This window comes from Mobula hypostoma, chromosome 24 (genome assembly GCF_963921235.1).
Source record: "Mobula hypostoma chromosome 24, sMobHyp1.1, whole genome shotgun sequence".
Classification (NCBI taxonomy): Eukaryota; Metazoa; Chordata; class Chondrichthyes; order Myliobatiformes; family Myliobatidae; genus Mobula; species Mobula hypostoma.
In genome coordinates, this window is record NC_086120.1 from 21549168 (window position 1) to 21576448 (window position 27281).

General features: G+C 43.6%; 1 protein-coding gene across 1 annotated transcript in view; it reads left to right on the forward strand.

Annotated features, from left to right (window-relative positions):
* LOC134337483 (dedicator of cytokinesis protein 8-like) overlaps nt 1–27281 on the forward strand; it is a 244031-nt gene that overhangs the window by 23332 nt on the left and 193418 nt on the right. The window contains exons 4-9 of the mRNA XM_063032540.1: nt 2486–2557; nt 13823–13925; nt 15605–15772; nt 18439–18524; nt 23871–23937; nt 25919–26059. Coding sequence (XP_062888610.1) covers nt 2486–2557; nt 13823–13925; nt 15605–15772; nt 18439–18524; nt 23871–23937; nt 25919–26059 — 637 coding nt within the window. The remainder of the gene's footprint in view (nt 1–2485; nt 2558–13822; nt 13926–15604; nt 15773–18438; nt 18525–23870; nt 23938–25918; nt 26060–27281) is intronic.

A 27281-nucleotide genomic window follows, 5' to 3' on the forward strand; every position in this document is an offset into this window, starting at 1 on the left:
AGATTGCTATAACTTGTTACAGAGTTGACAATATGCTGTTCTGTGAACTGTGAGTCCTTATTGCCTATAAGGCAGTATATTGCCTACAGGAGTAATCTATAACTCACTGCCATGAGGCCCGGACTAATCATCTACCTGTACTGAAAGTACTTAATTCTGCATGAAGCACACTTTAGGTTCTCCCTCAAATCTCAAATTAATCTTTATAGCTTAAGAATTGTTAAGGTTTCAAATATTGCTTCTTTGAAATGGTTACTGTTAATGTAATTCCCCCTCCTTATTGGAGTTATTCTAGCAGGGACTTGGAGTATTTGGGTGACGTGGAGAAAAGTGAAAGCTGTGATTTTAGCAACACACATCGAAGTTGCTGGTGAACGCAGCAGGCCAGGCAGCATCTCTAGGAAGAGGTACAGTCGACGTTTCGGGCCGAGACCCTTCGTCAGGACTAACTGAAAAAAGAGCTAGTAAGAGATTTGAGAGGGGGAGGGGGATATCCGAAATGATAGGAGAAGACAGGAGGGAGAGGGATGGAGCCAAGAGCTGGACAGGTGATTGGCAAAAGGGATATGAGAGGATCATGTGACAGGAGGCCCAGGGAGAAGGAAAAGGGGGAGGGGGGGAAGCCCAGAGGATGGGCAAGGGGTATAGTGAGAGGGACAGAGGGAGAAAAAGGAGAGAGAGAAAAAGAATGTGTGTGTATAAAAAACGGATGGGGTACGAGGGGGAGGTGGGGCATTAGCGGAAGTTTGAGAAGTCAATGTTCATGCCATCAGGTTGGAGGCTCTTGGCTGTTGACCAACCACCTGCCACATGCTGAATTTCACTTCCCCCATGTTGTTGAGTCAAGATTAGTTAAAGGAAAACACCACCTCCATCCATTTTTCAAAGTTCAAAATAAATTTGTTATCGAAGTACATGTGTTCCTTAAGATTCTTAAAGGTTGTCACAGCCAGGAAGTTAGTGGCGATAAGCCCCCACTGGCTATTAAATGTTCCCAATTAGCCTCCTTGCCTTCACATGTGGGTTGACCACTGTCATTTCTACTGACAGGAGATGGTGCAAAGGCAGGTTACTGGCACCTTATAAACAGTCGCTTTGGGCAGATTGGGCTCATCACCCGTGGTTGGCAGCTCATCTAGAAGGAAAATTCTGATCATAAACCTCTGCTGTCTTGTGACTACACCCACTCTTGGCAAAGGCTTTGGGAGTGAACCCCAAGGAAAAATCCAGAGTTGGAAAGCCGAAGGCAGTCCTATGCTGAATTCAACACTGGCAACTCCTGCGACACTGCTGGTGCCAAACTGTACTGATCTCTGCTGTACCTTTGAATGCATCAGCTGTGTGGGGAGAGGGAGCCTGCTACATGCGCAATAGGATGCTCTGCATATCATACTGCCCAGGCCTGTGTACTCGTTTGTGTATCATGTAGACAACTACAACATAATATCCACAGTCCACTCCGACCAGCGGAGGGCCTCACATATACGTCACCATGTACAACCCTGAGATTCATTTTCTTGTGGGCATTCACAGCAGGTACAAAAAACACAATAGAATCAAAAGGACGAACTATCAATGTGCATAAGACAAAAATCTTCGAATACAAAAAGAAAGAGAAAAAATAAATAGTAATTTTAAGGAAAAGCAATAAATATCAAGAACATGAGATGAAGAGTCCTTGAATATGAGTCCACAGGTTGTGGGAACAGTTCAATGATGGGGTGAATAAAGTTTATCCCCTCTGGTTCAAGAGCCTAATGTCTGACGGGTGATTGTTCCTGAACCCGGTGCTGTGAGTCCTGAGGTTCCTGTACCACCTTCCTGATGGCAGCAGTGAGAAGAGAGCATGTCCTAGATAGAGAGGGTCTTGATAATGGATGCTGTTTTCCTGCAACAGCACTCCATGTAGATGTGGTCATTGGTGGGGAGCAATATCCACTACTTTTTGTTGAATAAAGGTGGTCTTCAGTGACATCATGGAATATTTTTTTCACATTCTAATTTAATGATAGAAGGTTTTCATAAAACAGTAAATTGAAATGTGTATGATATTCTTGCAAGAGATTTTCTTTTTGTGTTAGTTTTACCATTCTCAACTGCTGTCTCGGAAAGTTCTGGTTTTATTCCAGGATTTGAGCTCATAAGCAAGTTTGGGTGTTTAAAAACTGAGACTATTGCAGTTCCTGAACTGCATTCTTTCAATGAAACATTAAAATAAATATGTGCCTGTTTATGGGAATGGCAGGCATCCATCGCAGAGCTGGGAGTTGTTTCTGTTTTCAAAGATAGTTTCTTCAACCATTATCACCACACCATAAATGTTACTGTTTTTAGGGCTTTGCTATGTTCAAAAATGCTGTCGTATTTACATAACTTGCTGTGAGGAACATTGGTAACACTGACATTTGTGATATAACTTAAGGGGTTTTTACTTTTTCTATCTTTTAAAGCAATGGATAATCCTCTTGATTTTGTTACTTGATAGGGAAAACCTGACTCCACAGGTGAGATCATGTGTGGAGACCTACACCAAGAAATGGCTGACAGTAACCAGGAGGTATGTGAATCATTGCTTCTGATTATAGGACAAGGGGCATGTTGGCTCTTACCCCAAAATATTTATACCTGATCATTTTTGTATTTGTAAAATTAAAAATTGTGATTAACATTTTCCTTATTTAAGATTCACATTGTTTGAAAAGACTTTGAATCAAAATAAAACACCTCCCAAGATGATCCCAGTTGCCTCTCTGGAAAAGAAACATGATATAAACAGCTGTACTGGATTGTTACCCACCTAACACAGAAAGTCAGTCAGAATTAAGGAATGGTTACAAGCAGAGAAGGAGGCATTTAACCCATTGAGTTCCAGCAGGATCTAAGTAAGAGTAGCTCAAGTTTGTCCTGGTCCCCTACTCTCTTGCAAGTTCTTTTCTTTCAGCTGCCTAGTCACCTCCTTTTCAAACATTACTACTTTCTCTGCCTCATCTACAACATTTGGCTGTGAATTCCAGATGCTCAGGGTAACACATAATTCTCATGTAACTTTTGGTTCTTTTGCCCATCACCTTCACTTTATAGGCTATTAGTTATTGACCCCCTCTATCACTGATTTTAATATCTCTCACATTTCCACACAACCTTAGTCTCAAGGATAGTAACTCCAAAGTTTCCAGTCTACACTCAAGTCATTAATCTCTGGAATCGCAAGGAGGAATAGCAGATACTAGATAACTGATAGAAAACCAGAAAATGCTGGAGATACTCAGCAGACGAGGTAACATCTCTGTCCTGTGGAGTATTTTCAAATTTCCCTGAATCATGTTTGTAAATCTTTTCTACACCTTTCCACCTTTTCTGTACTGCACAAGCTTCCTGGTGTGGCAGAGCCAGTATTCTACTGAAAGGTCATTGACTTGAATTTTTAACATTTTTTCCTTTCTCTACGGATGCTGCCTGACTCTCTGAGTCATCAACATTGTCTATTTGTCCTTTTAGAGTTTTTAAAAGCTCATTATTACTTTTTTAATCTGTGAAACCCTGAATCCTCACTTTTTAACCATTTCCCCAGCTACACTGACACTTTATTAGGTACACCTGTACACTTGCTTGTTAATACAAATATCTAATCAGTCAATCATGTGCCAGCATGCAGCTACGGTCAAAAGGTTCAGTCATTTAGACCAAACATCAGAATGGGGAAGCAACGTCCTGACTTTCAGAGAGCTGAGAAAGTTCACTGTATCTTGTTACAGTCCGTTACTGTCAAATCCTTACAAAGAGGGCATGAAGCATACATTGTAATCCCTATTTGTATTAGTAAAAAAAAACTTAATGGCTGTTTTGGATGTTTTCCTGAACCTGTGCTCTAACCACTATTTAGATTTTCCATTTTCATCTTGGGCTATCTCTCAGGATTAAGGCTGATTTTGCCATTTTGAGTGTTTTGAGGTGGCTAACGAGGCCTGTGTGGAACTGCAGGTCCCTTTGTAGACGAGGCAGGAAGTCTCTGTCTGGGTGGCGAGTTGGAGAGCTCGTGAGGCGGTGAAGGTCCTCCCACCATTTACTCTGGGCTTGTGATGCATTGACTCGGGGTTCACAGTGACACCCTGATTGCTCCTTGACCTTTTTAAGCCTTCATGGGCGAGAGGTTCCCAGGAGTCAGTGGAAATGTTGCAGTTTTTGGTGTTGGTTATGGTTATTGGTTTACTATTGATACCTGTATCAAGATAGAGTGAAAAGCTTGCCTTGCATACTGTTTGTACAGTTCAAATCATTACCCAGATGCATTGATTAAATAATGGAACGGATTAATGCCTAAAAGACATGAAAAGAGCGCATTGCAGGAAAATGATAAAGTGCAAGATCAAAATGAAGTAGATTGTAAGGCCAAGAGTCTATCTTATCGTACAAGAAGTCTGTTCAAGATTCTGATAACAGTGGGATAGAAGCTGTCCTTGAGCCTGGTTGTATGAGCTATCTGCCTCGTGTATCTTCTGCCTGAAGGTAGACGGGAGAAGAGAGAACGTCATGGGTGGGTGGGGTCTTTAATTGTGCTGGGAGCTTTACTATGGTAGCAAGAAGTATAGACAGTCTGTGGAGGGGGTGTGATGTGCTGAGCTATGTCCACAGCTTTGTCCAGTTTCTTGTGGTCATGTGCAGAGCAGTTCCTAATCCAGACAGAATGCTTTCTGTGGAGCATCAATACAAATTGGTAAAAGTCGACGGGGACATGCTGAATTTCTTTAGCCTGCTAAGCTGTTGCTGAGTTTCCTTGGCCATGACATCAACGTGGTTGGACAAGGTGACGTCCACATCAGAGAACTTGAAGCTCTCAACCCTCGCAACCTCAACATCATTGATGTGGACAGAAGATGTGCACTGCCATCCTCTCTGAATTTAGGTACCAGCTCTTTTGTCTTGACGACATTGAGGGACAGATAAACACAAGAGATTCCACAGATGCTGGAAATCCAGAGCAATACACTCGGTATGCTGGAAGGACTCAGCAGGTCAGGCAGCATCTATGGAAAAGAATAAAGAGTCGATGTTTCAAGGCTGGAAAGAAGGGGGAGAAGAAGCCAGAATAAGAAGATGGGGGGAGGGGAAGGAGTACCAGCTAGAAGGTGATAGGTGAAACCAGATAAAAGTGAAGGTAGGTGGTTGGGAGAGGGGCGATGAAGTGAGAATCTGGGAGGGAAGAGGTGGGAAAGGTAAAGGGCTGAAGAGGGATTCTGATGGGAGAGGATAGTAGGCCATGGGTGAAAGGAAAGGAGGAGGGTAAGGAGAAGAGGTCAAAGAGGAGCCAGACTGGGGAATGGAAGGAGAGAGAAGTGAGAGGAGGAAGAAATCACAGGAAGTTAAAGAAATCGATGATTATGCTATCAGGTTGGAGGCTTCCCAGATGAAAGAAGCCCCCTCCAACCCGTGAGTGACCTAATCTTGGCGGTACAGGAAGCCATGAACTGATATGTCAGAATGGGAATGGGGATTGGAATTAAAATGCTTGGCTACTGGATCCCACTTGCTGCAGACAGAGCAAAGGTGCTCAACAAAGTTGCCCTCAATCGCCGTGGGGTCTCACCAATGCAGAGGAGGCTTGCACCAGGAGTACAGAATACAGTAGATAACCCCGAAAGACTCTCAAGTACATTGATGCCGCACCTGGAAGGAGTGTTTGGGGCCCTGAATGATGGCGAGGGAGGAGGTAAATAGGCAGGTGCAGCAATTTGTTGTTGTAACACCATGACGCTAAGCTATCTGTCTCCTTCCTGTACTCCAAAACGTCGTTATTTCAGACGTGGTCCACCACAGTGGTATCATCTGCAAGCTTGTGGATGGGGTCAGAGCAGAATCTGGCCACACAGTAGGGGGCTGAGCCACAAAGCTGTGGAGCACCAGTGTTTACAATAATGTTCTGAGGCCACTCTCCGGTTGGAAGTGTTGCTGCCCATCCTTGCTGATCGCGATCTGTTGTTCAGAAAGTCGAGGATCCAGTTGCAAAGGGGGGTATTAACTCCCAGAGTCTGGAGTTTGGTCTTGGGTTTGCTTAGATTTATAGTATTGAAGGCAGAACTGTAATCAATAAAAAATAGTGTGACATAGAGGTTTTTTTCTGTCCAGGTACTCCAGAAATGAGTGTAGGGTCTGGGAGATGGCATCTGCTGTAGACCTGTTTTGGTGGAAGGCAAATTGAAGTGGGTCGAGGTGGTCCGATAGCTGGAGTTGATACATTCCATGACCAGGCTCTTGAAGTAGAGTACTTCATGATGGTAGATGTTAGAATCCCTGGAGGGCAGTCATTAAGGCATGTTATCTTGTTTTCCTTGAGGACCATGACAAATGAGGTCTTCTTAAAGCAGGAAGGCACCATAGTTTGAAGCAAGGAGAGGTTGAAAGTGTCTGCAAATACCCCTGCCAGCTGATCTACACAGGATCTAAGGACACAACCAGGCCCAATGCTTTCTGCACATTCACTCACTGGAAGTCTGATCTTACCTCTGCCGTGGTGACTGTAGGTCCAGGTGCACAGGAGACTGTCAGGGTGGGTAGTGGCATATCCATTCCTTTCTGTTCAAAACATGCATGGAATGTACTAAGCCCAATGGGAAGGGATGTGCTGCTGTCTGCAATAATGCTTGTCTTCGTTTTGTAACCTGTTCTATTATGTAAGCCTTGCCACAGCTGACGGCTGGACTGAGATTAGAGTTTGGACTGGTACTGACTCTTAGCATCTCTGATAGCTTTATGGTCACCTGATTTAAATGCTGCAGACTTGGATTTCACAAGAGAGTGGATCTCCTGGTTTGTGTCCATGGTTTCCTATTTGGAAACACCTGGATTGTCCTCTTTGGTACACAGACATTTTTGAGAGCGTTATTGAATCTTTTCCTCTGTCCACCTACCTATCTCTTCCCACGACAGAGTTCGGGAAAGAGTGTCTATCTCCAGAGTTTGTATTTGGGCACATAATGGCCTGTACGGTAGAGAGTAATTGTAGCTTCAATATTGACATCAACACTGTTGATTTCAGTGCTGTGTTCCGAGTTTGGTGCCAGAACATGTGACGACACGTGTGGGTTGCCCCCAGCACATCCTTGGGTGTGTTAGTTGTTAATGCATATGACACACTTCACTGGATGTTCTAAGGTACACATGATAAATAAATCTCAGTGTGAATCTAAGTAAATCTGAAGCTGAGGATGTTGGCCTGGGAAAGGGTTGTTTATCCTGCTGGTGAACTCGGTGAATTTTGCAGAAGTGACATGGGAAGTATGTCTTCAGTCTTTGGAGGCACATGTGATAGGTAGAGCATGCTCAGGAGCAGACACCTGCTGCCTGATAGACCATGTTCAGTATTTGAGGTCTTGATCTTTGAACATTCTTTTCCTCATGTTGACTGAAAGGGAAGGTGAATTTTATCACTGATTTCTGTCTCCATTGAAAGGGGACACCTGAAATTTCTGAGCTGGTCCACGTTTTCCAAAGCCTTATCTTAGTATTTATTGTTGGTGATGATGCATAAGGTGAGTTGGGGGGAGGGGGAGATGTTTTGGCAGGATGATGCATAATGGGGGGCACATTAGTAGATGATGTCTGTTTTACAGTTATTAATGTAAAATTCTCTTGGATGGATTAGTGATTACTTAAACCTTATTGCTGAGAATGTTGGCTTAAAAGCCAACACTGTTTATTTGTTTATCCTTCCAATGGATTTGGAAGATTTTGTGGAGATAACAGGTTCCCAGTGCTTTGAGGTTCTTGCTGTGGTTGCCCGAGTGTCAGGGGCATGTATCAGTGCTGCCCAATAGATCATAAGTCCTGTGCCAAGCTTGTGGTCTTCATTTCCAAATCAGTCACCCAAAGGTTGTATTGTCATATTGAAGATGATGGTGAACTTTATCAGCATTTTCCCTGAAAAGAAAATCTAGAGTATGAGAAATGATTCGCAGTCAGGCCCTAGAAAGCATAGACTATTTTTCATGCGCTGGAGTCAAGATCCTTCACTGGAGTGTTATTACATGATGTTTGATATTAAGGGTACATAGCCAAAGATTAGTTGAAGATGTAGGCTTTAGAGACAAAGGTTGAGAAGTTTAGGCAGGTAATTTAAGATTTTAGGACCAGAGGTGTACTGAGTTAAACGTAGACATGCAGGAGGCCAGAAATGGAGGAGTGCAGGTATCATGGAGGGTAGGACATCTGAAGGGGACAACAGATAACCCACGGGCAGTACAGTGGTTCAGCTGCTGGAGCTGCCTCACAGCTCCAATGATCTAGGTTCAATCTGGATTTCTGTTGCTGTCTGTGTGGAGTTTGCATATTCTACCTGTGACTGCATGAACTGCCACAGGCACTCTGATTTCCTCCCACATCCCAAAAATACGTGAGCCAGTAGATTAATTGGCCCCAGTAAATTGCCATTCGTGTGTTAGTGAGTGGTAGAGTCTTGGAACTGATGAGAAAGTGAGGAGAAAAAGGTGAAAAATTGAAGGAGGAGTGGGATCGCTCTGTAGACTCTTTGGGTTGAATGGCACCTGTCTATTTTGGAAGGAAATATGCAGGGTAATAAAATGTATTGTGAAGTGTGACGAGAATACACATAAAATTAAGATGTTTGCTGGCCTGGGTTAGCATCAGTGGCATCAGCAAGTGGTCTGCCACCTGTCCTCAGGGGAAGGAGAGATGAGGAACAATGGAGCAGCGTCTGGAGATGTGTAATGAAGGGACGGGAGAGAGAGCTGTCTGGAGCGGCTCCCCCTTTGAACCCTGAACTGTTTGAAGTGATGGACAGGCGATACCCCAGCAGGGGGATAAAAAGGGACAGGTTTGCTAAGACACACACGACACCCGAGGTAACGAGACCCTGGAAGCGGTGCGCCTCTCACAAGTCGGTGGGAAATACCGGACCTTAAACGCACAGGGTGGAAAGGTACGATCAGCGGGAACCCGGTGTGTGTCCACCCTCGCTTGGGTGCCGGGTTCACTGCAGAGGATCGACCGCATCTGGAGGAGGGGTCACAGTCGCTGACCTCAGGTGACATCACAAGGACCCGCCCGAAAAGCTGCTTGTGAGCAGTATCGCCGGTCTGTGAGTGGAAGCCGCTTCTGAATGATCAGTCGTTCCCGTTCTCTCTCTCTCTCCCCCCACGTTGTCCATCGCCATGGCAATGATTACTGCGAACTGAGCTACTAAATTGGACTGAAATTTGTGTCACTTTGAAATTGGTCATTTACCCCTAGACAACGATAGAGCTTGATTGGTGCTGTCATCTTAATTCTGTGCCCATGTGTGTTTATCATTGCTGAACTGTTGCATTTATTATCCTTTCGATTACTGTGTTGCTTGTTTCTTTAATCAAACTTTCTTAGTTCTAGTAATCCAGACTCCAACTGAGTGATCCATTTCTGCTGGTTTGGCAACCCAGTTACGGGGTACGTAACATAAGTGGGGGCTCGTCCGGGATTTTGAACGCTAAATTTGGGACGAAGTAAATTGATTGGGTTAAAATTCCCGAAAGAAAGAAAAGACAAACAGCAGAAATGGAGGCTGAGGAATTTATAAAGGCGCCGACCTTGAAGGCATTAGAGGATGCCAGGAAATCGGAATTGGTAGCTGTGGCCAAACGGTTGAATCTTGCTAAGGTGAAGTCGACAATGAGGAGAGAGGAGATACACAGAGCTATCGTAGAGCACTATGTATCTAAAGGTGTGTTTCCCCAAGGCGAGCTGGGGGTGGTGTCTATTGAAAAACCTGCTGGAGACGCGGTACAGGTACAGCTTGAAAAACTGAGACTCGAGCACGAGTTCCGGGTACGGCAGTTAGAACACGAAGAGAAGCAGTTAGAAAGGCAGGAGAGAGAGTTAGAAAGGCAGGAGAAAGAGAAAGAGGTAGAAAGGCAAGAGAGAGAGAGAGACAGTTGGAGAGAGAAGAGAAAGAGAGACATTTGGAGAGAGAGGAGGGAGAGGAGAAAGAGAGGCAATGGGAGCGAGAAGAGAGAGGGAAACAGAGGGAAAGGGAATTTGAGCTGGAGAAGTTAAAGATAAGGGCCGAGCAGGGGCTCGTGCCGAACCAAGGTGGAGGGTTCCGGGCGACCCAGGAGGTTAGGCTGGTTCCCCCATTTGACGATACCGACGTGGATCGGTACTTTCTCCATTTTGAAAAAGTGGCTATAAGTCAGGAATGGCCGAGGGATAAGTGGGCTGTGTTACTTTAGAGTGTACTGAAAGGGAAAGCCCAAGAAGCTTACTCCGCTTTGTCCGTGGAAGATGCCCAGAGGTATGAGGTGGTAAAAGAGGCCATCCTCAGGATTTATGAGTTGGTCCCGGAGGCATACCGGCAGAGGTTCTGGAATGCGAGGAAGCAGTGGGACCGCACGTATTTGGAGTTTGCCCGTGAGATGCAGACATATTGTGAGCGTTGGTGCGCCTCAAAGGGGGTAGAGGGGGATTATGACAGACTGCTACAGCTGATCCTGATTGAGCAGTTTAAAGGTTGTGTCCCTGAGGGTATGAGACCCTACCTCGATGAGAAAGAGGCAGCCACGTTAGCCGCAACTGCTAAGTTAGCGGATGAGTATGCGTTGATGCATAAAATGAAGTTTGCCCCGAGTAAAGGCTACCAGAAGGGTAGTCAGGACGGCGGGGAGAGTCCGCCGGAAAAGTCAGAAAGTAAGCCGGGGACTAGTGAAAAGGATAAGGTAGACCGGGAGCAGTCTGGTAGGAAGTCCCCTGGGGTCGTCTGTTATAATTGTGGGAAAGCTGGACACTTTGCGTCCAGGTGCTTTGCCCCAAGGAAGGAGACGGGGAAAGGAAAAGCGGAAATTTTGAATGGCTGTATCGAGCTGTTAAGCGAACCGCTAGGGACGGTCAGGTCTGCCAAAGTTCAGGAAGGGCGCGAGAGGTTTATCTCGGCCGGATTGGTGTCAGTGAAGGAGGGGTTAAAACCAGTTCCAGTGCGGATCTGGAGAGACACGGGAGCGTGTCAGTCACTAGTACTGAAGAGTGTATTAGAGTTTAGCTCAGAGACCCAGACTGGGGAGGTAGAGGTCAAAGGTGTTGGGGAAGGGTCAGAGTCAGTCCCTTTGCACCAGATACACTTACAAAGCAACCTGGTCTCTGGACTAGTCACGATCGGGGTGAGGTCTGAATTACTGATGAAAGGCGTGGAAGTCTTGCTCGGTAATGACATCACCGGGGGAATCGTGTTCTCAGTCGTGAGATTGACAGGTCAGCCTGCCAGCATTGAGGCCCCGCCCATGGACTCACAGGTTCATTACGGGACCGCGGTAGTGAATTTAGCTGAAACGTTTCTGCCAACCTTGTACGAGAAGAGGGTAGAAAATGAAAAGAAAGAGTGTAGTGAGACAAGAGGCAGTGAGGGAGCTGGGACAGACGTAGCAGTAGCCAGGAAAGAATTTGTACAGACGCAGGAGCGAGACGAGGGGCTGATGGTTTCAGCAGAGACAGCTCTCTCTGACACAGCTTTGACAAGGGAACTAGTAGGCTACTGTGTGGAGGAGGAAGTGCTAAGGAAAAAAGGGAAATCAAGTACAGTACCCGCAGATGAGGAGTGGGGGGTGGTGCAAAAGGGTTATGGGGATGAGGTTTTTAACATGTCCCATGAGGTACCGCCCGGTGGACATTTTGCGGTGCTGGAGGAAACAGTTGGTGGAATCATGAAAGAGATTTACCGACTGCCCAGGAGGAAGGATGTTATTGATCATGACCGACGCGAACTGAGACGGTCACAGGCTTTTGATATGCTAACAAACCTAGTCGGTGTTAGCGTGGAAATCAATGAAGCTAGGGGGCCCCCTGATAAGAGAAAAAAACCATTTTGAAAAGATTAGTATGGGATCGATCAGATGGGAGAAGGCTATTGTTTTGGCCAGGTCTACTGATAAGGTCTCTCCCTTAATCCCCGAACAAAGCGACTCTTTAGGAGAAGTAATTAAACGACTCGCACCCGTGTGGTTGATTGTCCCGAGGCGATGCAAAGAACTGGGACGTTGGGTGATGTCCGTTACAATAGGCTAGCCTAGCAAACAACATCCATATATAATGAGTAATTCAGTGACTAAAGGGCTGACGAACACAGAGGTGTGTATTGGCAATTTAATACAGCTGTCTGAAGCCAGCTTGATAGTGAACCTTGAAAAAATGAATTCGGCCACACGAGGGTCACTTACCTGGGAATTGTGGTGACACAGGGACAGCTGGCAGCGATGCAAGCTACAGTGCAGGCTATCGCTGACCTCCCAACCCCGACAGACAAGAGGGCCCTCGGAAGGCTCTTGGAGAAGGTGGGGTACTGTAGGAAGTTTTGCAATAACTCTGCGGTCACTACCCCTCCCCCTCCTACTAAGCCCTTGCGAGAGAAAACTAAGTCGGAATGGGACGACCCTTGTTATTGTGGTCCGTGACAAAACCAAATGAGAGGTTACATTGATCGAAATTCATCAGTGTTTTTGGCCACTATGAAGTTTGCTGAGTTGGAGCCTGGTCTAAGGGATTATTAATAACACATATAAAAGGGACAGAAAATGTGATGACTGTCTGTCAAGGGGTTGACAACTTCAAACTCGCTGTGTTAGCCAAATAGCTGATAAAGATGTATATTTGTGTGTGTATCAAATAATGTATTCATGTTTGTAATTTTTACCTCCCGGTAAAAATCCTTAAAGGGGGGGAGTGTGACGAGAATACACATAAAATTAAGATGTTTGCTGGCCTGGGTTAGGATCAGTGGCATCAGCAAGTGGTCTGCCACCTGTCCTCAGGGGAAGGAGAGATGTGGAACAATGGAGCAGCATCTGGAGATGTGTAATGAAGGGACGGGAGAGAGAGCTGTCTGGAGCGGCTCCCCCTTTGAACCCTGAACTGTTTGAAGTGATGGACAGGCGATACCCCAGCAGAGGGATAAAAAGGGACAGGTTCGCTAAGGCAGACACACACGACACCCGAGGTAACGAGACCCTGGAAGCGGTGCGCCTCTCACGAGTCGGTGGGAAATACCGGACCTTAAACGCACAGGGTGGAAAGGTACGATCAGCGGGAACCCGGTGTGTGTCCACCCTCGCTTGGGTGCCGGGTTCACTGCAGAGGATCGACCGCATCTGGAGGAGGGGTCACAGTCGGTGACCTCAGGTGACATCACAAAGGACCCGCCCGAAAAGCTGCTTGTGAGCAATATCGCCGGTCTGTGAGTGGAAGCCGTTTCTGAATGATCAGTCGTTCCCGTTCTCTCTCTCCTTCCCCCCACATTGTCCATCGCCATGGCAATGATTACTGCGAACTGAACTACTAAATTGGACTGAAATTTGTGTCACTTTGAAATTGGTCATTTACCCCTAGACAACGATAGAGCTTGATTGATGCTGTTATCTTAATTCTGTGCACATGTGTGTTTATCATTGCTGAACTGTTGCATTTATTATCCTTTCGATTACTGTGTTGCTTGTTTCTTTAATCAAACTTTCTTAGTTCTAGTAATCCAGACTCCAACTGAGTGATCCATTTCTGCTGGTTTGGCAACCCAGTTATGGGGTACGTAACAGAAGCTATAGAAAAAAAAATTGAACACCAGTGAAGTATGTCAATGGATAATAGAGTGAAAGATTACCAGATGAGTGTGAACATGTAACTGTAATTGAATAAAATGTCTGTTTGAACCGCAGCTCATGTCCAATATTTTGATCTTCATTGTTCATAACTGTGATGGATCTGACTGAGTGTGATACTTTCAGGGTCTATTCAGTTCACTGTCAGTGCCAGATTAAGTCAGGTACAATACAATTAATGTTCTTGATTTCCTTCTCAGGTATCAGAAGTGCAACAGGGAAAGTCGGAGCAAAGAGCTGAACCTCCCTCATCAGATCTTTGAATGTGATGAGAGCTTTAATTTGGAAATGCAAGGCCCCCAGGTACACTCCATTATCTTTTCCCCAGTGGCATTGCTCTCGGTTTAACTTGGGAACTAAATATAGGGTTTCACATGCCAATAAATATTATACAACAGAATAAGCAGTCCCAATCAAAAAGTAGGGCCGCCTGATACAAACAATTAATTTGCTTGGTGTCAGTGGGGCTGGCCGTGCAGTCTGAGGTCATGGACGGGGAGGGTTTGGTTGGTGACAGGTAATTTAGGGTGCGTGTGGAATGATGATGGGAGGCAGGATTATGAGGGGGTTGAAGGAGGAGGTGAAGGTGCAGCTTAATCTGATAGGCGGGGGTGAATGATTTGAGGCTTGGACAACAGTTTAACAGATTGGTCACATTTAATGAACAGTGATTCTGATTTTTGGAGTACAAATTGATGCCAATTTTAATCTTGCAGGTTAGTTGAGGTCTAGTTCTGTATACAAAAAGGCTCATTAATCATCTTAAGTGGCTGATGGCTCCAACACTGAACAAACTCTTCTTCTGTTCAGTTCTCTTCCATTTTCCCAAACTACATTTCACTCATTCCTCTCAGCTTCCTGACTAACTGCGTGTTTTGGTAGGTCTTTGTTGCTGCCTAGTTGGCCCACAGAATGGCTTCAGAGTTCCATGTTAGGGTCTGCTGTGATGCACTGCACTGGAGGAAATTGGGATTATATTTGGCTTTTTTTAATGGTCATTAAGAAGGGAGTTGTCAGGGTGGGAATCAAAACTGTCAATTATCTTCCTACCCGCCTGTTGTACCTGCAAAAGCATGCAAAATTCTGCAGGTGCTGGGAATTCAGAGTTCAAAGGACATTTATTTTCAAAGTACCTACAATACATCATATGCAACCTTGAGATTCATTTTCTTGCAGGCAGCTACAAAACAAAGAAACACACTAGAATCCGCGAAAAACCCCACACAACAAAGACTGTCAAACACCCAATGTGCGGAGTGAAGGACAAATCGTGCAAACCATAAAAAAGTAAACGGTTAACACACAGAACATGAACCGCAGAGTCCCTGAACGTGAGTTCAGAGCCACGGAGACAGTTCAGTGCTGAGGGGATGCAGACAGTCCAGGAGCCCAGTGGCTACATGCCACAGCCACAGGATCAGTTCAGCACTGAGCTGACTAAGATTGCTTTGGGCTGATGAAGGGCCCGAAACATTGGATTTTTATTCCTCTCCATGAATACTGCCTGACTTGCTGAGCTCTTCTAGTATTTTGTCTGTGTGTTGTACCTGCAGGATTATATTCTGCATCTCATATGCAGATCTCTAAACAATATTCTTCTGTACACTGTTTACTAATCTTGCACTGTTGAATAAAATCACCTTTCTCTGTTCTTCCTACATTGAAGGAGTGCTGTAACTGTTGGTGTTTCATCTTGGATGGAGTGCTAAGCTGATTCAGATTGATGTGAAAAATAAAACCCACGAGTCTGTATTTCAAAGAAGAGTAAGATACTTTCCCCCAAATTGCTAGCCAATGTGTATCAAATAACCAACATCACTAAAATAAATGATCCAGTATTTATTGCATTGTCTTTGTGCAACCGTGCAGTATTTAACTTTGTACTTGTTAGTTGTGCTGCAAAAGTACTTTTTGGACTTGCTTTCGAATTTCTGAGACCAGAAAGAAGCTACGTAAATATCATTGTGTCTGTCCTTATGTAGAGCTCAGCTGGATCTCAGACTGATGAGCTACAGCCCGAGACACCAGAACTCTTCATTCAGCAACTGTTGCAACCTACGACAATGGAGGAGGTTGATCTGAGGAATAAGGACGTGCGTAAATCTGACAGGCTGGTTGATATGTATATGCTCTATCCCCCGCCTGATGAGGTGAGTTGTTCATCTCACTGAGGAGATACCACAGTTTCTAGGGCAGGTTTGCAAAAATGATTGTGGCATTGAAAGGCTTCTCGTATGAGGAGCGTTTGATGGCTCTGGGCTTGTACTCACTGGAATTCAGAAGAATGAAGGGGGGATTCCAAACAATCGAATGGTGAAAGGCCTCAATAATGTAGATGGGGAGAGGATGTTCCTTATGGTGGGGGTGTCTGAGACCAGAACACACGGCCACAGAACAGAGGGATGTGCATTTAGAATGGAAGTGAAGAGGAAACTCTTTAGCCAGAGAGAGTGGTGGAACTGGTTGCCACCGTCGGCTTGGAGGCCAAGTCATTGGGTATATTTAAGGCAGAGGTTGCTGGATTCTTAATTAGTCAGGGCATGAAGGGATATGGGGAGAAAGCAGGAGATTTGGGGCTGAGAGGAAAATGGATCAGCCATGGCACACTTGACAATCCAAATGGCCTAATTCTACTCCTATATCTATGGTCCTAGAGTATTTTTAAATCAGGATTTACTTCACATTATCTGCTTATTACGTATATGACTTTGGCATCTTAACAATGAAATTTCTTAATGTGAATGGTTGCCATTTTAGCATGCTGATGTCATGTTGATGTTCAGAAGATACACACCCTGTCCTTTCGCAACTAAGGCAGCTAAAGATAGGCTTACCACATCGTAACCTGTCACAGCCTCAATTTTACTTTGCCAGGTATTGACCAACCCACTGAATTTCCTTGGCTATGTTTGCTTTGCTTTTGTAAATATCCTTCAATTTAGAATCAGAAGCAGAGTCAGGTTTATGACCACTGACATATGTTGTGAAATGTTTTGTGGTGACAGAACAGTGCAGAGGGGAAGAACCTGTTCCTAAAACCTTGAGTGGGCATCTTCAGGTTCCTGTACCTCCTCCCTGATAGTAGTAATGAGAAGAAGGCATGTCCCAGTTGATGATTGTCCTTAATGATGTGATGCCACCTTCTCGAGATACTGCCTTTTGAAGATGTCCTCACTGGTGGGTAGGCTTGTGCTCTTCGTGGAGCTGGCTGTGTCTAGAACCCCTTGCAGTCTCTTTTGATCCTGTACCAGGCAGTGATGTAGCCAGTCAGAATGCTCTCCATGGTACACCTGCAGAAATTTGCTAGAGTCTTTGATGACACTGTGTACATACATCTATTGATGCTTCTGGACACATCTTCAGTGATGTTCCTGGAATCATCGGGTGTTTCGGGTCTTTCAACATCATACAACCTCCTCCAGGTGACCCAGCCGGGGCTGATCAGACCCCAGTTTGTGTCCAGATGGCTAGCTACTTATGACTCCGTGGCTCCCCTCTTTTGAGCCACAACCATCTTGAGGCCCTCTCTGCCGCATCGGTGGTACTGCGGATGGCTCTCCTCTTCCTCTCTCCCTTGATGCCCAAAGTGCTGAAGGCTCTAACTAAAGAACAGGCTACGAATCCCCTACAACCAACCTCCACTGGGAGACACCTCGCTCTCCATCCAGCCTGCTGACAGTTGCTGACCAGTCCTGCGTACTTGGAGAGCTTCCTTTCAAAGGCCTCCTCCAAGCTATCTTCCCATGGCACTGTCAGCTCCAGCAGCACCACTTGCTTAGTAGACTCAGACACTAGGACAATGTCTGGTCGCAGGGTGGTGGCTGCAATATGTTTGGGGAACTTCAGCTGCCCTTCGAGGTCCACCAACAGCTGCCAGTCCCTTGCAGAGGTCAGAATGCCTGCAGATGTTCTTTTGGTGGGTATTGGCTGCTCCCCAGCTCTGACAAAGGCAATGGTCTGCTTGGAGGGTCGGGACCGCTTCGCCCACTCAACTCCTGCACTGACGGCTTCAGCGATGGTCTTCAGGACCTGATCATGCCTCCACCTGTACCGTCCCTCACCAAGTGCCCTTGTGCAGCCGCTGAGGATATGTTCCAGGGTTCCTCGCTTGGAGCACAGTGGGCACGCAAATGACTCTGCCTTGCCCCATGTGTGCAGGTTTGATGAGCTTGGAAGCACATTGTACACTGCCTGGATGAGAAATTGGATGCAGTATGGTTTGGCTTTCCAAAGATCAGCCCAGGTCACTTTCCTGTCAACTGCATTCTCCCATCTTGTCCAAGCTCCCTGTTGCTTCATTCCCACCCCCTTGCAGGCTCTCATCTCCTGCACTACTGCTCTCACCTCCTCCTGAACTAGACGGCGCCTTTCCTTCCCTCTGGTGTCCATTTGGGGAGTTGGAAAGGATCCTAGCCCAGCTCGGCCTCGTGTGACCACTCCCACCAGCGTCCTGTGATGCATACTAAGTCTCCTCAAATTCCTAATGACGTGTGGTCACTGGCATGAACCCTTCATGATTGCATCAATATGTTGGGCCCAGGCTCGATCCTCTGAGATGCTGACACTCCCCCTTTCAGAAATCTATCATCAATTCCTTGATCTTGCTGTCATTGAATGCAAGATTGTTGTCAACCAGCCACCTCACGGCTTTACGCCTGCTTGCTGCCATCTAAGATTCTGCCAAAGCCATGGAGTCATTGGTGAATTTATAGATGATGTCTGAGTTTTCTTTCTTTCCCTGTCATTTCCTCTCTCTACTAGTGATATATCTTGTTTAATATATTAAATTTTTGTGAATATTCTCTTCTCTGCTCAGGAGGAATCTGGGTATAGTCGAATCACTCCACAGCCCCCATGTGATCAATTGGAGCAGAGATTGCAGCTTCATTTTCTGGAGTTAAAGTGAGTAACCTGTGTTCACTCATTCAATAACATTACTAGGTGTGGGGAACAACTGTCTGAAAAGTGGAGTTTTTCTTTTTGAACCCTATCTCTTCCCCCCCCCCACTGCATGAGTTAGTTTAAGTACCACTCCTTGCAACACCCCATCCCCATCACCATTGTCCTAAGTAAGGCAAACCCACAAGAACTGTGTTTTGTAACTATTTCCACATTAACCACAATATCCTTTAAAGGAGAAAGCTGTAGAATTAGTTCCTTCAAGATTACTGAATGTTCTGTGAATTCTTTAGATTCCGCAGAATCTCAATCTAGCCACATCTGGTGACCCAGTGGAAATAAAATGACAACATGTAGCTGGGTGTACTTGCTTAGCAGTGTACCTGGTGCCAGACCTGCATCAGTGGAACTCAACGTCTCCTGTGGCAAAAGGTTATAACTTCAGATACAAGCACAAAATTGATGCAGTGTTGCGGGAATACCACACGGTTTGTGCACTGGATCAACAGAGGGTTGTGAAAATTCCTTTAATGACTCTATCCCACCTACCCACTCCTTCCCCTTGTACCTGGGACTACTTGACTGGATCTATCTACCTCCCTTCCTCTCGCCCTCTATCCTTCTGTCTGTCTCTCTCTCCCTCTCTCCCTCCCACTTTCTGTCTGTCCGTTCATCTGTCACAAGGTACTCATGTACTTCTGGGTCTGACTGATGTTCCCCTGCCCTTGAACCTGGGGCTTCACATAAAACCTCTGTACCCTTCCCTATCTAAATGCTTTAATCTAGATTTGCATAATTGTTATGCAACAATAAGTGGGCCAAACATCTATTAATTTTAGGCATTTATTTTGAATTTGACCACATCAATTTGAAAATTTTTTAGACATCTTTAACTCTCTAAAATAATTGTTAAGCAATAAGTGGGCCAAGCAGCCTTTATATTCAGAGTTTATTACCTCTTATCCCATTGTAATATATTGTGACATTTTGATTTTAACAATAACACATCCTATTGTGCCAAGTGAATATTATGGCATCTCCATATTCTCGTGTTGTCTTCTAAGATGCAGAACAATGATGCAGGGATGGTATCTGGGCAGCAGTCCACAACTGACCGAAGGGATGGTTCAGTTGAACCTGCTAGAAGCAGCCCGATCATTGAGATCCCGTGGAGTGCAGCACCTCTTGGCCATAAATGCCAGTCCTGCTCTCTGAATAGCTATATCAGTCTATGTACCCAGAGTCAAAACTATTAAAAGATTTTGAATATATCTCTAAATGCTTCTAATAGTCACAAACATTGAAGAATATTCAAAACTATCAGAAATTTGTCACACTGCAATTTATAGTATAACTGAAAAAGTAAACACTTCATAAAAAATTTTTTAAAAGTCATGAAAATGTTGGCAATCTTGAGCTTCACGGTAGCACAGTGATTAGCGCTATTGCACCACCAGCGACCACCGATCGATGTCGATTCCCACCATGGTCTATAAGGTGTCTGCACGCTCTTCCCATGACCATGCGGGTTTGCTCCGGGCACTGTGGTTTCCTCCCACATTCCAAAGGTGTATGGTTGGGGTTAGTAAGTTGTGGGCATGTCATGTTGGTGCTAGAAGCATGGTGACATTTGTGAGCTGCCTCCAGCACAATCCTCACTGGTTTGATTTGATGCCAATGATGCATTTCACGACATGTCTCAATGTTTCGAAATACATGGTCTTTATCTTTCAGTTTCCTTGCTACTCCCCCACTGGCCTTTCTGTCCTCATTGTTATGGAAAGGTCAAACAAAACTGAAAGAGCAACGTCTTGTGTTCCACTTGGGTAGATTTACACCCTATGGTATGAACACTAAGATTTCCTATCTAAGGTACCCAATCCCCACAGTGTTCCTCTCCCTCACACATTCATCTTACACTTCGTTTTCATCTCCCTTTGTACACTACTCCCTTCCTGTGCTCCATCAGCCTATCAACCCTCCTCTTATGATACAAATGATCTGATTTTTGCCTTTCTTTGTCATTCTTTCTGATGAAATTAATGGAGATATTGAAATTATGTACATCTAACCTGGATTTGGATTTAGTGCCAGATTTCTGAACGTCACTGTGAGGTAATTGCAGATTGTTATTACTACACACTAGACTCCATAAAGGGCTCGATGTCTGATTGCTGACTCGATTCCCACAAAAAACCACTGATGTTCAGTCCAATGAGAAATGCCCAATTATAAAATGATTTTCAATCTGCTGCCATCAGGAAGAAGCTACAAGAGCCTCAAGAACCACCAGGTTTAGAAACAGTTGCTATCCCTCAACCATCATGCTCTTGAACAAATGGAATAACTTCCCTTAACTTCACTTGGCCCATCACTGAAATGTTCCCACAACCAATGGACTCACTTTCAAGGACTCTTCATCTCGTGTTTTCCATATTTATTGCTTATGTATTTATATTGTTGTTTCTTCTTTTTGCTTTATACAGTTTGGCACCTTCTGCAGTCTGGTTGAATGCCCTAATTGGGTGATTTGTCTTTGATTCTGTTATAGTTACTTCTCTATAGATTTTTGAGTATGCCCACAAGAAAATGAATCTCAGGGTTGTATATAGTGACATATACGTATGTACTCTGATAATAAAATTTACTTTGAACTTTGAAATTTAATTATATTCTCTGTAAAAACAAAAGTGTTGCACTATTGCTCAGAAAGAAGTTATTTTTCTAAACGGAGACTTTCTAAAAATATTTGATGTCTGTGGTTCTGTTTACACCTTTTACTGACTTGGGAAAGCAGCTGATATAGTCAAGTGCTCCTCCCATCCTGACCATTCTCTCTCCTCATCCTCTGTGAAGCAGATGGTGTAAAATCTTGAGAGACCAAACTCTACGACGGCTTCTAGCCCACTGTTATCAGACTCTTGAAAACTAGAAGATGATCTCTTTAACTCCTGATCTCCTAATCTACCTCATCATTGCCATTGTACTTTATTTGTCTACCTGCACTGTGCTTTCTGTGTAACTGCAACACTATACTTTGCATTCTGTTTTTTTATCACCTCTGTGTAATCATTATCTGTCTGGATAGCATGCAAAACAAAAGCTTTTCACTCATGTATTTCAGTACATATGACAATAATAAACCAATACCTGGTTGTATTCCTTCATATGTCAGTTGTATACGAAGTCAAAAACTTGTCCTCATTCCTCTCTCAGCTTTCACTGCCGTGGTTTCAAACTATTAAGCCACCAGCAAAATTTGTTACCACGCCCTGAGAATTTGGCTCTGACTTCCTACTCCTGTTGAGCTCAATGAGTTAAGTGACTTCACAGTATTGCTAATGAATCCCTTAATAAATCTTGTTTTCTTTATCGTCAATGTTATTTTTTTAAAAATTCAATTCTAAGTCGAACCCACATCTTCAAAGTCCATGCCTTGTAGATTAAAACTTGTAAATTTAACTAAACAATAAACTCACTGTTATAAATAGATTGAAAATGTAGCCTTTGATCCTTCAAGTGAATTTATTTGTTAAAACCACATTTGAATCACTGACTTCTTTAAAAGAAGGATTTTAGATGGACATTGTTAACCTGCACAGAGCCTATTCCAGACCTGGAAGTAGGTGATGTACACTGTGAATTGCAGGAAAATAATTTTAAATTAAAATAAGCTTCTGCCTTGGAGAAAAAAATTGCACTTGAAATTATACTGGTTTGATTTCAACTGGAGTTCTGCTCATATGTGATCATGTTACCATAGATATCATCCATGAACAGTGTAATCAGGCTGTGGAGTAATTTCTTTTCCTATGCATCATAAGAAATACACTGATGTACTGAAGGCCAGAAACTTTGTTGATATCAAACAGAATGAATCCTGATTCTGAACATTAGCATTTTATCCCTCTGCTTATAAGTGACTGGATTTTAGATCATTGGTCATGACTGAGAAAACGATAACAAACTGCTTACTAGTTTCAGTTTCTTGGTAAATTAGGTACCTCTTAACATGGAAATTTTTTAAATATTCAATGCACAAAAAACTGGAAGTCATTTGAAAATCTTCCTCAATTGGGTACAATTGGTGGAAATTTGCTAGCTCAAAACTACAATCTACCGGTGGTAGGATAATGCTTGCTTCAGACAAAGTAATACTTAGACTGGTATTTAAGATCAAATTTATGCCTGACTTATTTTTTTTATATAATTCCCTGACCTTTCAAGCTAGCTGAGCCAGTTTTGATCAGATTGTAGTGTTAAAGCTAGCACAAGCCAATGGAAACTACCTCCCATTTTCAGAGAGCCAATGGCTGAGTGAGATCCCTTGTCCATTCGTCCCCCCCCATCCCTCCCCACTGATCTCCCTCCTGGCACTTATCCGTGTAAGCGGAACAAGTGCTACACATGCCCTTACACTTCCTCCCTTACCACCATTCAGGGCCCCAAACAGTCCTTCCAGGTGAGGCAACACTTCACCTGTGAGTCGGTTGGGGTGATATACTGTGTCCGGTGCTCCCAATGTGGCCTTTTATATATTGGCGAGACCCGACGCAGACTGGGAGACCACTTTGCTGAACACCTATGCTCTGTCCACCAGAGAAAGCAGGATCTCCCAGTGGCCACACATTTTAATTCCACATCCCATTCCCATTCTGACATGTCTATCCACGGCCTCCTCTACTGTAAAGATGAAGCCACACTCAGGTTGGAGGAACAACACCTTATATTCCGTCTGGGTAGCCTCCAACCTGATGGCATGAACATTGACTTCTCTAACTTCCGCTAGGCCCCACCTCCCCCTCGTACCCCATCTGTTACTCATTTTTTTGCACACATTCTTTCTCTCACTCTCCTTTTTCTCCCTCTGTCCCTCTGAATATACCCCTTGCCCATCCTCTGGGTCCCCCCCTCCCCCTTTTCCTTCTCCCTGGGCCTCCTGTCCCATGATCCTCTCATATCCCTTTTGCCTATCACCTGTCCAGCTTTAGGCTCCATCCCTCCCCCTCCTGTCTTCTCCTATCATTTTGGATCTCCCCCTCACCCTCCAACTTTCAAATCCCTTACTCACTCTTCCTTCAGTTAGTCCTGACGAAGGGTCTCGGCCTGAAACGTCGACTGCACCTCTTCCTAGAGATGCTGCCTGGCCTGCTGCGTTCACCAGCAACTTTTATGTGTGTGGCTGAGTGAGATGGATTTCTCTCTATGATATTTGATTTTAATACTTCTAAGAAAGTGAGCCTCGAGAAGCCTTTATGATCTTCTAAGGGAAAATAAGCATCTCAATGCACATTGTGATAAATAGCTGCAGTCCAAAGTTACAACATGCTTTTTCTTCTCTCTCTGCAGATTTGAAATAGAAATTGAACCACTCTTTGTGACTTTAGCTTTCTATGATTTAAAGGAAAGGAAAAAGGTGAATATCAGTGACTCTCAGTGAACCTGGAGATTCTGAGAGGTTTGGATGTTCCCATTGCTTTCAGAGTTTCAGCCATAAGCACATCTTGTTTAAGTTAAATATGCTTGTTGTCAAACAAAATTTAAGAATTTTTTGTCCAGTTGACTATGATTGATAATAACAGACATTATCATTGGTTTCCACAGTCATTAAAGTCTTAAAGAAGCTAATGCATTTAATGTAAATTAACAGTATATCCTTTGCGGTCCTTTGTGGTCAAAAATTATCTTTGTAGAGAGCGTTAAAACTGCCTTTGGATAAGTTTTGATGTCCTTCAGCCATGGATTGTTCAAAATGGTTGGAACACATCTCTGGATTTTGAAATGTAGATTATTCTGTGTGTGACTAGCCCTCTAGGGAACAGTTTTCAATTCCATTTGCACTTCATAGCAAGTTCAGGCTAAACGTGTTGGTTGTGTTAAAGAAAGATGGCTCTTGGTGAAACGAGGGGAGAACCTAATGCTCCACGAGGTCATACAGCTTCAGAAGGAATACAGGGCATTGTAAAATTAAATTTGAAAGAACTGATGCAGAAGTCTTTGTCATTCTAGAGATTTCAAGGAGGTGGGTTAAGTTTGTCATTACTGTAAATATATAAGTTGCAGCAGTAATTGACCATTTTAATCTGAACTTTACGTTATCGCAACTTAACTTAGGACAACACTCTAGAATGATATCAGACTGAAATATTAAACTAACCAAAGGTGATCTTAGGAGCAGTCTAAAAGCTTAGTTACAGAAAGTGAGAGGGAGGGAGAGATGGAGAGATGTAGGGAAGGAATTCCCGAGCTTAGAGCGTAGATGGCTGAAGATATTATCACAAATGATGGCTAAAAGGGATCGAGAAAACAGGTTTGTTAGTTTACTTCCAGAGTCTATGGCAGAAAAAGTAGTTTTGCAGCACATCGTCTATCCAGTAAACTGGAGTCTGTGCCTGTTCTGCCCCCGAGTTATAATATATTGACTGAATTAGACAGCAGAACCTCCTGATCTGATTGGATGATTAGAAGAGTGATTGGTAATTGGAAAAGCAAGGAGGTATCAAATATTTACAAAGAAGTAAACCAATGAGAAACTAAAATAATAAAATTGCTGGAAATAGCATGTGAGCCAGCATCTGTGGAGAGAAGAATGTTCTAGGTCAATAAACTTTCGGTGGAGTGTCATTTGATTAAAACAAAGGGAATCAACTTGAAAGATTTGTTATGTTTGTTCTTTAACAAAGACAAACTTGAATGGGTAAAAATGCTAGAACTATTTTATTTACAGATTACAGAATAGCTTCAGTTTGACCACAGTTTACTCAGGAGCTTCAGCCTGCCGAGAGCATGTGTGCGTGGCCCATTCACCGATATCACTTCCGGTTCCAGCTGAACCACCTGCATTGCCCACTGGGAAATGAAGTTCTTTATTGTGTACACAAGGCTCATATTGTTACTTGCTCCACAGATGCTTCCTGACCTGCTGATTATATTCAGCATTCTTTATTATTAATTTCAGATTTCCAACATCATTACTGTTTTACTATTGGAGGAAGAATGCAAGTTTCAGAATATTGAGTGAAAACTGGTTTTGCAAATGCTGTATTATTGAATGAACAGTTTTGATATCAATTCTATTCTAGCTGATTTTTGCATTGATAAGTAACACTACTTTCCTGTAAGAAAGACCTGCCTTCAAAGATTTGTGGCTGATATGTTAGTTGCAATCCCTGTGGTTCAATTGTTGCTGCCTAATTGGAACTGAGCAGGAATTGTTTTCCCTCGATAGTTTAATCAAAGACATTGGAAAAAATCTCACTCATGGAATTGGATATTTTTCCAATGTCTTTGATTAAACTATTGAGGGAAAACAATTAAATAGCTTAAGAATAAGTTTCTGCTCACACAACTTTAAAAATAAATTCTATGCTATGAAGTGTTCTCTTCTGTTTTCATAGATTTCAGAAAACTTCCACTTGGATCTTAATTCTAAAGAATTTCGAGATATTATCCAGGCATATGGTGAAGATTCATCTTACTTCAAAAAGGCCATCTTCTCAATTTCTCATCACACTGCTGAAATCTACCTGGTCATCAAGGTACTGTCTGGATTAGAACCATTACCAGGTTTCTGGATAATCACATGAACATAAAGCTTTAGTTATCGTTGTCTGGTGCAAATGTTGATTTCACGGTTTATAGTAGAATAATTACAGCCTCTATCTGGGGAGCCATTCCACATTTTGGTCATTATTTTTAGAAAAAAATGCTATTTATAAGAAATAATTTATTATTTTCTCGACTGATCTTTTGACCATTTTCCTATTGTCAATTTTTTCCATGTTCGATAAGAGGACATCTTTCACAATTTCAATCAATCCCAAATTGTTCACAGCCAATAAAGTATTTATGAAGTGTAGTCATTGCTGTAACATGAGGAGTACAATAGACAACTTTTGTTTAGTGGGTTCTCAACAGAGAAGTGACAAGTGACCAGCTAATCTGTTTTAGAGGAGTCTTTTAAAATGGCTGTGGGTGTATTTCTCATGGGATCTTGGTTTAACACCTTTCCTGAGAAACGGATTATTGCAATATCTTTTCCCTCTGATATCAACTTCCAATTTTTAAATTTTATCTTCTTTCCTGTATGTGAGGTTGTATGTTTTTCTCTGTTACGCTTTGCCACTTACATATTTTCTGATTTGTCACCTCTGATTCTGACAAACAATTTAGTTTCGTACCCTGGAGAAACTGAAACAATCTGCATTGTGTTTTTAAGCACAGGTTAATGATGTAAATTAGAAATAGGATAAATTAGGTCCAACACAACACACTTGGGCACATCCCCCTTCACCTCCTGTATGCTCATATAACATCTCCAACAATTATCTATTTTTCTGTATGCTTCCAATCCATCCCTAAGCTTTACTCTGTACGTTCACAGCTTAAGGATTAATTTCTACTCTTCGACACAGAACTTTATCGAGTAGTCTATCCGATGGGATACTTCATCCTTGGAGATCTTCCCTCACTCGCCACTTTAATTCTCTGTTCAACTTTCCATAAGATCATAGGCCATTCAGCCCATCGAGTCTGCTCCACCATTCCATCATGGCTTATCCTGGATCCCACTCAACCCCATTCACCTGCCTTCTCACCACATCCTTCGATGCTCTGACAGATCAGGAAACTGTCAACTTCTGCCTTAAATGTACGCACGGACTTGGCCCCCAACGTAGTCTGTGGCAGAGCATTCCACAGATTTACTACTCTCTGGCTACAAAAAATCCTCCTTACCTCTGTTCTAAAGGGCCATCCCTC